Here is a 12,924-nt window from a genome sequence, read left to right as displayed (position 1 = left end):
CAAATCCTGTTTGTAACCCCTCACTGAAACCGCCTCTTGTCCTTCTATCCCTCGTCCTTCGCCGAAGAAAATATTTATCCAATGTATTAATTTTCCCACGGTACCGAAGCTTACCGTGGAGAATCGCGAAAATTGCTGCATTTATACACGTCAGTCCTAATTATTATTGATGTCACGTGTAGCTCAAACGGCACAATAAACGCCATCGGTGACAGAATTCAACAGAAAAAAAAATCACGGCCGATGAGTGTCGTGCGAGTGAAATGGAAAGCATTATTCAATGTGGATTGTTTCTCAATCGTAGCTTATTGTCATGTTTGTTTTTGTAAGATAAGGGAAGAAAAATAGCCTAAATAGTCCAAATTTAAGTTCATTTTTTTCCTGTATAAGAATATTGCAACATTTTAGGAGCTTTCTCCGCTGTGGATTGCGCATAAGTCTAAGTACTTATGGATCCACACTCCATTTTGGCCCATCATACAACCGATTAGAGAGCATTTTATAGTTTAGCTCCTTGATCTTGCTATTAAGAGGAACCGTACGACATGGCAAGTCCTGCACTGGTGGTGGCTTCATATCACATCACATTTTAGGAGCTTTCTCAGCTTATTTGAATTTTTCCACGAAATTTTAATACGACATATTTATTTTGATATGTACAGGGTGATTACTAATTCCTGTCAGTAAAGTAAATGATTGTAGATAAAAGATGTATGTTTTCATTTCATTTATTTAGTTAACAACTACACAGATAACACTGAATCAACAATTTCACGCCACAATACTCGGTTCGTGGCCGCATCTCTCCATTCTCGGTTCTGCCCCACGCTCGCCAAATCGATACGCACTTGATCCGCCCACCTAGCTCGTTGCGCTCCACGCCTTCTTGTACCAACCGGATCCGAAGCGAATACCATCTTTGCAGGGTTGCTGTCCGGCCTTCTTGCAACATGCCCTGCCCATCGTATCCTTCCAGCTTTTCTCCTGCACACCGCCGAAGATCGTCCTAAGCACCCGACGTTCGAAGACTCCAAGTGCTTGCAGGTCCTCCTCGAGCATCGTCCACGTTTCATGCCCGTAGAGGACTACCGGCCTTATGAGCGTTTTGTACATGGTACATTTGGTGCGGGCGTGAAACTTTTTTGACCGCAGCTTCATCTGGAGGCCATAGTAGGCCCGACTTCCACTGATGATGCGCCTCCGTATTTCACGGCTAACGTTATTGTCAGCCGTCAGCAAGGATCCAAGGTAAACGAACTCGTCGACCACCTCAAACGTATCCCCGTCTATCGTAACACTGCTACCTAGGCGAGCCCTGTCGCGCTCGGCCCCACCAGCTAGCATGTACTTTGTCTTGGCCGCATTCACCACCAGTCCAACTTTTGCTGCCTCGCGTTTCAGGCGGGTGTACAGGTCTGCCACCTTTTCAAATGTTCGGCCGACGATGTCCATATCATCCGCGAAGCAAACAAATTGACTGGATCTCGTAAAAATCGTACCCCGGCTGTTAAGCCCGGCTCTCCGCATAACACCTTCTAGCGCAATATTGAACAACAGGCACGAAAGTCCATCACCTTGTCGTAGTCCCCGGTGGGATCCAAACGAACTGGAGTGTTCGCCTGAGACCTTAATAACATTTTGCACACCTTCCATCATTGCTCTCATCAGTCTCGTGAGCTTCCCGGGAAAGCTGTTCTCGTCCATGATTTTCCATAGCTCTACGCGGTCGATACTGTCGTATGCCGCCTTGAAATCGATGAAAAGGTGATGCGTTGGGACCTGGTATTCACGACATTTTTGGAGGATTTGCCGTACAGTAAAGATCTGGTCCGTTGTCGATCGGCCGTCAACGAAGCCGGCTTGATAACTTCCCACGAACTCGTTTACTACGGGTGACAGACGACGGAAGATGATCTGGGATAATACTTTGTAGGCCGCATTTAGAATGGTGATCGCTCGAAAGTTCTCATAATCTAACTTGTCGCCTTTCTTGTAGATGGGGCAGATTACCCCTTCCTTCCACTCCTCCGGTAGCTGTTCTGTTTCCCAGATTGTGCCTATCAGCCGGTGCAGACAAATGGCCAGCCTTTCCGGACCCATCTTTATGAGTTCAGCTCCGATACCATCCTTACCAGCAGCTTTATTGTTCTTGAGCTGGTGAATGGCATCCTTAACCTCCCTCAAAGTGGGGGCTGGTTGGTTTCCATCTTCCGCAGTACTGACGAAGGCATTTCCTCCGTTGTCCCGTCCTTCATTGCCTGTGCTCTCAGCACCATTCAGGTGCTCGTCGAAGTGCTGCTTCCACCTTTCGATCACCTCACGCTCGTCCGTCAGAATGCTCCCATCCTTATCCCTGCACATCTCGGCTCGCGGCACGAAGCCGTTGCGGGATACGTTGAGCTTCTGATAGAACCTACGCGTTTCCTGAGACCGGCACAGCTGTTCCATCTCCTCGCACTCCGTCTCCTCCAGGCGGCGTTTTTTCTCCCGAAAGAGGCGGGTCTGCTGTTGCCGTTTCCGTTTATAGCGTTCCACGTTCTGCCGGGTCCCTTGCTGCAGCATGACCGCCCGCGCTGCATTCTTCTCCTTCAAAACCTCCTGGCACTCCTCGTCGAACCAATCGTTCCGTCGACTCCGTCCTACGTACCCGACGTTGCTCTAAGTTGCATCGTTGATGGCTGCTTTTACTGTTCTCCAGCAGTCCTCAAGAGGGGCTTCGTCCAGCTCACCCTCTTCCGGTAATGCAGCCTCGAGTTGCTGCGCGTATGCCGCTGCGACATCCGGTTGCTTGAGCCGCTCTAGGTCATACCGGGGCGGCCGTCGGTACCGTACGTTGTTAACGACGGAGAGTTTTGGGCGCAGTTTGACCATCACCAGATAGTGGTCAGAGTCGATGTTAGCGCCACGATAGGTCCTGACGTCGATAATGTCGGAGAAGTGCCGACCATCAATCAGAACGTGGTCGATTTGCGATTCTGTCTGCTGTGGTGATCTCCAGGTGTATCGGTACGGAAGGCTGTGCTGGAAGTAGGTGCTACGAATGGCCATATTCTTGGAGGCGGCAAAATCAATTAGTCGTAGGCCGTTTTCGTTCGTCAGCCGGTGGACGCTGAACTTTCCAATCGTCGGTCTGAATTCCTCCTCCTGACCAACCTGAGCGTTTAGATCTCCTATGATGATTTTGACGTCGTGGCTTGGGCAACTGTCGTACTCGCGTTCAAGCTGCGCGTTAAAAGCGTCTTTATCATCATCAGTGCTTCCGGAGTGAGGGCTGTGCACGTTTATTATGCTGAAGTTGAAGAACCGGCCTTTGATCCTCAACTTGCACATTCTCTCATTGACCGGCCACCACCCGATCACGCGCCTCTGCATATCACCCATCACTATAAAAGCTGTTCCCAGCTCATGTGTATTGCCGCAGCTCTGGTAGATGGTATGGTTACCTCTAAACGTTCGCACCATTGATCCCTTCCAACACACTTCCTGCAACGCTACGATGCCGAATCCACGGTCCTTCAGCACGTCGGCGAGTATGCGTGTGCTCCCGATGAAGTTGAGAGATTTACAGTTCCACGTACCGAGCTTCCAATCGCTAGTCCCTTTACGTCGCTGTGGTCTTCGCCGATTGTCCCGGTTCGTATTCTCTCGTTGATGAATTTAAATTTTCTGTGTACATCCTGTTTTGCACATCTATAAAGTTTGTTTTGACAAAATAAAGATTAAATATTTTTTCATTTACCTTAGTTGTTATATGTAGTAAGTATTATTAGTAGTCATATGTGTTGGCATAAAAGCATTACACTTGGCACGCATGTTTTCCACAGTTATGAATTTTTGACTAAACTCCGCTGAAAAATTTGCCTGATTGAAACAGCATGTTCCCACAATCTTTTAGGCTTACTAGGGAATAGCATAAGACTGATTATGGAGAATTTTAGCGAAAAATATGTCTTTTTTAGTTAAAATATATGATTCTCAATAACGTGTGTGTTAACTGTAATGTTTCTGAAACAAAGCATGTGGCTGGAAATTAAGGTAAAAAAATAAATATGTGATCTATGTATAGTGAAGACAAATGTTATAGATGTCCAAAACAGGATAAGCACTGGTAATTAAAATCCATACAACCATCTTCTTTCTATGATTGCTTATTTTACTGACCCTGTATATTCCAAAAATATCAAAAAACGTTTCCAAGTGTGCGAGTTTCAAACTAATATCACATTATTGAATAGGTAAAGGACGAATCTAATTTTTCAACACAAAGCTTTTTTATGGTTCCACCCACTTCCACTCATCGCTGCCATCACATAAACGGATATTGGCCGCCAGCATTGATTGTGTAGCGGAAGAGGGCTGGTTGGTTCATGCATGATTTATACTGCTGTGGTGGTACTCTGGTCTAATAAAAGAGACACGCAAGTGGGACAAAAATGTTGGCGTTCTGTCAACAAATTGTGTGTTGATTGAATTTTCGGCTGTCGCGTTAAATTAATAAATTTTTCATGAACTCCGGGGGTATGCTGGTGGGGGTTTATTCTGGAACGAACTATCAATACATGGGGAAATTTTTTGTTTTTTTTTCTGCTTGAATTTGAATTGTTACAATTATCAACGGAAAGGCAAGAGAATTCTAGGTGTACACATTATTTCAGGATTTCCCACAACGCATATGAGCAATCAATATCTGGTTAATTATTAACTCACTTACACATACGTTCATGAAAAGAAGGGGTGTTTCGCTCTTCTAAGTTATTGTCATTAATTTAAAAAAAACTGTCGACAAACTTTGTACAAAGTGACGAAACTGTTTGTAAAAATTTGTTCACAAGTGTTCAAAAAACAATGACCAACTGATAACTTCGAAATTCCAATGTTCCTTAGGGAACTGAAATTCTCCAAATGAAATTTATTCGACCATTATTTTGTTTTTAGTTAGTTGTCTGGGTGGTGCCAGAAATATAAACGATCATTACTCAAAAACGGATGAACCAATTTGTTTAAAATTTTGACTATAGACTTTCATCGAACTGTATTTGTAAAAAGCACAGTACATGAGAAAAAATCTGTAGCCAGAGATTTTTTCGTAGAAAAGCATCTGTACTTCAAAGAATTTTGAAATATTTTTGGAACCAGACGATCAAAATCGACACAGATTTTAGAAATACAAGTTTTTTTTAAGATTTGGTTACGTTATTTGTAGACGTTTTATAGATATAAACACACTTGTGTGTTATAATCTTGAATCTGTTGAAAGTGATCAACGACATCCAATTCATGGTTCTAATTGGTTCATTCGACAAGTGGAAACACCTCTGGCAAGTGATATGTTCCACATGACACGACACACCAACTCACTTACATGTCACGTACATCAATCACACTTGTTCTAATCGTCCACTTTTTTTCTCTCTCTATCTTCCAATTCCCCCGCGTCCCTGTCTAGGTCCTATCGCTCGGCGCCGATGTTCTACCGGAATACAAACTACAGAGTCCACGTGTTCACAAATGGACAATACTGCACTACTCTCCGTTCAAGGCGGTGTGGGACTGGATAATATTAATATTAGTTATGTATACAGCAATATTTACCCCGTACGTAGCAGCATTTTTGCTGGGAGAACCTGACTTTAATCAAAGGAAAAATCGCAAATATGCTGATGACCCAATTGTGATAATTGATTTAATAGGTAAGTAACTGGGATGGGGTGGGGGGAGAAGTATATTTACACTGATTAAATGGAGGATCGCAGGATAGATGACACTGTGTAAGGAAGAAAAAATACTTTTAAAGTGGCGTACGATAGGCTGTTGGTTTATCCGAGAAGCCGATGCGTTTAATATATGAAAATTTGGCATATGGACGTTTGATCGAACTTTCTCTTCTTGAAATTAAATTGTTTTGAGTTAAACTGGTAAAACAACTAACACTAAGTTGATGATATTTCATTCATAATTTTTGTTTTTTTGAGTTATTTCGCATTATTTTTCATGAATACCTTTTCCGGCTGAAGATTCACATTGCCAAACGTCCTTATGCTAAACGAGGTTTATTTTTTTCAATCCTGGATCAATATTATGTTGCAAACAAACTTTTTATGAAGACACATAAGGTACATTAAGGGAACATGAAAAGACTATCGACTCATTGGAATATCGAGTAATGGAACCGAAATCACTTGGAAAACAGTTTGAAGGGACCATCATGGTCAACATAAAATTCTGATTTTAGTATGATTCCATGCGTCGATGTCAAGTCATGGAACATCGGCTCATTGAGATAGCGCCTGCTTTTCAGCTTAGTATAATACACTAAGCTGAGAAGCAGGCGCTATCTTAATTGGGTGTTATGCAAGAAAAAAAAATGTTTGCGTTGAGCAATGCACCGAATATGAAAACATGAAGATCCTGATTATAAGTTTAATCCAAGAATTTGTTTTTTTTTCACACTCTTCGAACAAATTAATATTAAACAAAATACTCTAAGTGAAAAATACATCACATAAATTTGATAGTATTTGCACTTAAAAATGCGCCATTCCTTTGAAATCACGTACAATTTGACGGATGAATTGTGTGAACCAAACAACATAAAGTTTAAAACGACGGAAAAATATGTCATTTGTGCCTTAAATTTGAGTTATTTTACTCGCTTCAATATATCGGACATCTATGACGTTCATTTAAGCGATTTTTTAAATGTATGTTTTCTAAGTTGTATATGTGCAACTCGTTCCAAAAAAATAAGGACTGTTCATTTTATAAAGTGGACACCTTGTGCATGCTGTATCTTTTTAATTATTCAATGAAATATCAATCGGTTTTCGGTACATCGTTCGACTAATATTGTACAATGTTGTAATAATAAAATATTCTCCACAATAATTAAATTTCACACGAATATGAAACAACGTTTCGAACGGTCGATTTTTGGAGGTTATCAAAACCAATGATTGTTAGATTTTAGCTGGAAAATTCAACAAACTATATTTTTTATTTTCAAAGAAGGCTTTTTATTCGAAAGCAACATCAATCAGAAGCCTGATTGAAAAAATCAGGTTAGTTTTGGAGCAACAATTTTACAGATATAATAAAATCATTTTTCCCCGATATTTTTAGACAAAAATATTTCAAATTTGAAGGGTACTGATATGAGTAGATTTTTTTGATTTAAAGTACGTCCTGGCGGAAGTGCTAATATAGTAATAATGTGAAATATAACTTACGCCTTCATATAGTTACTTATTTAGTCCCCACGTCACATTTGAAGTACAATAGAAACACAATTGTTTTATTTTAAGAAGATCTTTCAAAGCACAATGCCAATCATCGGAATTGGCAACACTGCTCTGACAAAATCGATTTTATTTTCCACATATTATTTTCATAATATGTTATTCTGAGATTACCAATTGAAATATTCAGAGAAAAACATTTACAATTAGCTGTAGATCGATAAATATGCGTACATGATTTTAAAAGTATGAGAGTTTTTAGTAAAACGACCATTAAGCGTAAAATTTATACTTTAGACTGTGGTTTAAACCCACGATTTAGCTCTTGCTTACACAAATATAGTTTCTTTAGTAATCTAAACTAGTTTTGAACACGCTTTTTACTTTTCTCTTTTGCTGGGAGTGAAAGAATTGTGTATCAGCAAATTTGGCCATAAATGGATAAATCACTTAAGTTACCTAATGTCAGAGAATAGTGGAATATAATTGATTTTTTTTAAGCTATTTCTTTTGTAGAATAGTAAAGAATACAAACATACAATTTGATCATAAAAATGAGGATTTTTGCTTTACGAAAAATAATATTAAACTTTGACGAACAGCTTTTCTTAGGAGTTCTTGAAAAAACTGTTTAGCTCTTCAACCAAAAGCATTTTGTAAGATCTTATATTTTCATAGCATTGTATAATAATAGTTGAACGATGCACAGAAAACCGGTTATGATTTTATCAATAAATAAAAAAGATATGGCATAAACAAAGTGTCCACTTTATAAAATGAACAGTCCATATTTTGTTTCTTTAAATTGTGGCATGTAATAGGTTGTAAAATATAGGATCCACTGTTTTCAAGAGTGATCATAAAAGCAGTTAAGGTAAAAGCACCGGATTTGGCCATTCTAAGAGAAAATATCTTTAAATACTATATGGGAAATGCTACAATGTCAAGCCTAAGCTTTCAATCCATATTATGAGGATGAGCATGAGCATAGATGACTGTAAAATTCGTAGTTGCTACTCCGTGATTGACCAGAACTATCGAAGTTGCGCAGAGATATAATGAATGGGGCTTGGGATTAAAATTTAAAAGTCAATAACGGCGCCGGCCACGTCCTTACGTTCATCGGGGCAGTGTTGTGAAAAACTCAATTTCTCACAACTCACGCTTGAGATTTTTCATGCGTGAGTTGTCAATCATGCAACTCAGCAGTCAAAAAATCATGGATAAGTTGGCTCACCTTTTTAACTCATTGTCTCGTATTTCCACAGTTTACTCACACACGGCAATAATTTCTTGTTAGTCTGGTAAAATTATGTTAATCCTTTCTAACGTAAACAACAACATTCGGGTTTCACGAGTTTTTGCCGGGTTTTGCGACTGAATCATTTTTTACGGTTTGAGTTGATTGAGTTGATTTTGCATCGAAATCTCAAGCGTGAGATTTGCGGAGCAGATCTCTAATGAGTTTGCTCTCACGGGAGAGCGTATTGATTGACATTTTGAGTGTGAGTCTATCAACACTGCATCGGGGAAGGGAAGGAATGTTAGTGTGACTACCGTTGTTTCTAGAGACCGAGATCAGCTCTGCATCTCCACAATTGTCATGGAAAGGATATTGGGTTAGTGGGATAAGGTAGAGATCTAGGAGTTACCAATGTATAGTAATGCGATCCATGATATAATCACGCCTAACCGGAATCGCGATATTATTCGATACTCGCATGTACGCCGAACAAGTGTTCATCACTCGCCCCCGCAAGAGCAAGCAACGCGATCAATAGCAGATCAAACAGTACTAACGATACGTGGCGCTTTTTCATTTCCTACGCGAACGATGCGCGGCATGTTTGATCCTGCCCTCGTCGCCCGCCCCTGCAGGAGCAAGCATCAAGTTCGAAGGATCAAACACTACTCCATAAGCTTTCAATCCATATTATGTAAGAAAAATATCGGAACTTAGCTGAAACCATATTTTTGCTTTGAAAATTTTTTTGGTCAATACAGGCCACCGGGACCAATTACGGCTATAGATTTAACTTTGGTTTTAAAATTGACCAATGACATTGATTTCTTATGAGTGTGGTCAAATTAGGAGTACCATGGCCAAATTAGGTTTATGGGAGTTGAAATTGTAAGGAAAATGAGTGATTCTTCTTATATTTTCAATCAATTCTGACGAGTAAATGAATGTAGCTTTGTCATGTGAATGTGAACACAGAGGGTTTCATTCATGTTGGTTGGATATGTAAAACGTTGAATAAAACCCCTTTGGCTACAACTAGCATATGATCAAAACCGGTGCTTTCACCCTATACGTTTAAACAATAAACTTTTTATTCGTATTTTGTGATATAAACTGTCATATTATTATTAATGTTGGCATTCCTGTGACACTTGGCTGTTCAACTTGTGTGTGGCAAAATTGCGTGAAGTATGATTCCTTACAAGGTTAAACTCCACAGTGATCGTGAAACTTTAATTCAGTCCATCCATACGTATCGAATGGATTGAAGTTGACAGTTAATTTATTTCATATTTCTCATACAATGCGAGGAACGGCCTTTTGATCTTCGACATCAAATTGGACTGTCGAATCACAAATCAAAGATGAAAAAGTATGACAGCTTTCATCACCGACTGAACTCATTTTCTTTGATACAAGAACGAGGGAAAGATTTTATGAATGATTAATCAAATGATGAACAAGAAATGAGCGACCTATCAAAACCGAATCAAAGATGTCGATCTAGAAAATTGCGTGTCTTGCTGAAAAAAAAAACGATTTTTTATTCAACATTCACCACTTTCGAAAAAGTTTTATTATTGTCGAAACAACAAACAGTTTGGATTAACACATTGAAGAAGTCGAATCTAAAAATCAACAACGTTAAAAAATTCAAAACGTCGAAAACATATACAAACGAGAGAAAAGATAAAATATTATAAGTCATCACGTTCAAATTAGAGGTGATATTACGTAATATAGGCTCTCATTTCGATTCCACTACCAATTTAGTTTAAAAATGTAAACCTTTTCTTTGGGAGCATGAATTTTATGAATCAATAGTGCCATTACAAATTGTAAATGCGGAAAATCCAGCGGGAAAAAGATCATTTTGTTTTTCTCCAGTAATTTTGGGTAGCCTTTACCCACGAATGTTTTGTTACTTCAAGGCATTCTGCCGACAGAAGTGATATACAGGCCCGGATTTGGGGGGTGCCAAGGGGGCAAATGCCCCGGGCCCCCCGATCAGGGGGGCCCCCAAGGAACCAAAATTAAGAACAAAAATATTTGAAATTTTTTTTAAATATTTTCTCTTTAGTCATATAATTCTAACGATGAAATCAACATTTTAATATTTGAGTAGATTTCTTCTTGTTCCTAATATATGAATCTCACAGTTTGGTTTAGTCAATTATTATTTCATTACTCAAACGTAATGACTTTCAAGGCAAAATCTTAAAAAATATTGGAATTAAAAATGCGCTTAACGTTTTTGCAGAATCTAAAAAATACGACTAAATATATAAAGTACTGCCTAATTCAAAGAGTTTATTGGTTTCCAAACCAAATCAAAGTTTACCGATCGGTGGGATTCGAACCCACAACCCACAGCTTACTTACTTTTTATTTTTGCTGGCTCTACGTCCTTCAAGACATGACCTGCGCCACAATGTTACGCCAACTAACTCGGTCCATGGCTGCTAACCTCCAATTCCTCGATCGCCCCACACTTCCAAGATCCTGCTCCACTTGGTCAAACCACCTAGCTCGTTGCGCTCCCCTTCGTCTTGTACCGGCCGGATTTGAGTTGAACAATATTTTTGCGGGATTGTTGTCCGGCATTCTCACAACGTGTTCCGCCCATCGTACCCTTACAGCTTTGGCGACTTTCGTGATACTGGGTTCACCGTAGAGTTGCGCAAGCTCGTGGTTCATTCTTCTCCTCCATACGCCGTTCTCACATACTCCGCCGAAGATCGTCCTAAGCACACGTCGTTCAAAAACTCTTAGCGCTTGCAGGTCCTCTTCGAGCATTGTCCACGTCTCATGCCCGTAGAGGACTACCGGTCTTATTAGTGTCTTGTACATGGTACACTTAGTACGGAAGTGAAGTTTGCCAGACCGCAAGGTCTTGTGGAGTCCATAGTAAGCACGACTTCCGGCGATGATACGTCTTCGAATTTCTCTGCTGCAGTTGTTATCCGACGTTATCAATGATCCGAGGTAGACGAATTCGTCCACCACCTCGAACTCATCCCCGTCGATCGTCACGCGTCTGCCTATGCGAGCTCTATCGTGCTCGGTTCCTCCAGCCAGCAGATATTTCGTCTTCGACGTATTTACCTTCAATCCAACCCGATCTGCTTCACGTTTCAGCCTGGTATACTGTTCAGCAACCACCTGAAACGTTCTTCCGACAATGTCCACGTCGTCAGCGAAACAAATGAACTGGCTGGATTTTTTGAAGATCGTGCCCCGCATGTTGAAGCCCGCCCGTTTCATAACACCTTCTAGCGCAATATTGAACAGGAGGCAGGAAAGACCATCGCCTTGTCGAAGTCCTTTGCGTGTTTCAAACGGGTCCGATAAAGCACCCGATATCTTCACACAGCACTGTACACTATCCATCGTTGCTTTGATCAGTCTAGTCAGTTTCCCGGGAAAACCGTTCTCGTCCATAATCTTCCATAGCTCTTAGCGGTCGATGGTATCATAGGCCGCTTTGAAATCGATGAATAGGTGGTGCGTAGGCACTTGATATTCGCGACACTTTTGGAGGATCTGCCGCAACATAAAGATTTGGTCTGTCGTCGATCGCCCGTCCACAAATCCGGCTTGATAACTTCCAACAAATCTGCTTGCCAGTGGCGATAGACGGCGGAAGATGATCTGGGAAAGCACTTTATAGGCTGCATTAAGAATGGTGATCGCTCGATAGTTCTCACATTCTAATTTGTCACCCTTTTTGTATATTGGGTATATTATTCCCTCCTTCCACTCCTCCGGTAGCTGTTCTGTATCCCAGATCCTGGCTATCAATCGGTGCAGACAAGTGGCCAACCTGTCCGGGCCCATTTTAATAAGTTCCGCTCCAATACCATCCTTTCCAGCTGCTTTGTTGTTCTTGAGCTGTTTGATAGCATCCTTAACTTCACCTATTGTGGGAGTTGGCACGTCTCCCTCATCCGCCGTACTGATGAATCCATTCCTCCTGCTTCCTTGATCTTCCTCCTCTGCGCCGTTTAGGTGTTCATCGTAGTGCTGCTTCCACCTTTCAATCACCTCACGTTCGTCCGTCAAGATACCTCCATCCTTATCCCGGCACATTTCGGCTCGCGGCACAAAACCTTTGCGGGATGCATTTAGTTTCTTGTAGAACTTACGTGTTTTTTGAGAACGATACAACTGCTCCATCTCTTCGCACTCCAACTCTTCCAGGCGGCGCTTTTTATCCCGGAATAGATGGGTTTGCTGTCTTCGCTTCTGTCCGTATCGTTCCACGTTTTGACGGGTGCCGTGCTGCAGCATCATCGCCCGCGCTGCATTCTTCTCGTCCAAAACCGTCTGACACTCCTCGTCGAACCAACCGTTCCGTCGATTTGCTTCCACGAACCCAATGGCACCTTCCGCTGCGTTGTTTATGGCTGCTTTGAGACTGCTCCAGCAGTCTTCAAGAGGGGCTTC

The 12,924-nt window shown here is 41.2% G+C and overlaps 1 protein-coding gene across 9 annotated transcripts in view; it reads left to right on the top strand.

Moving 5' to 3' along the window:
- LOC5571255 (potassium voltage-gated channel subfamily H member 6) overlaps positions 1-12,924 on the top strand; it is a 529,023-nt gene that overhangs the window by 428,206 nt on the left and 87,893 nt on the right. For all 9 annotated transcript variants that reach the window (XM_021840247.1, XM_021840253.1, XM_021840246.1 and 6 more), the window contains one exon: positions 5,447-5,690. In XM_021840247.1, the coding sequence (XP_021695939.1) occupies positions 5,447-5,690 (244 nt within the window). The remainder of the gene's footprint in view (positions 1-5,446; positions 5,691-12,924) is intronic.

The sequence above is a fragment of the Aedes aegypti genome, chromosome 2 (assembly GCF_002204515.2).
Source record: "Aedes aegypti strain LVP_AGWG chromosome 2, AaegL5.0 Primary Assembly, whole genome shotgun sequence".
NCBI classification, from domain to species: Eukaryota; Metazoa; Arthropoda; class Insecta; order Diptera; family Culicidae; genus Aedes; species Aedes aegypti.
The sequence above is the reverse complement of the archived record's forward strand: the minus strand, read 5'-3'. Positions and strand labels throughout refer to the sequence as shown.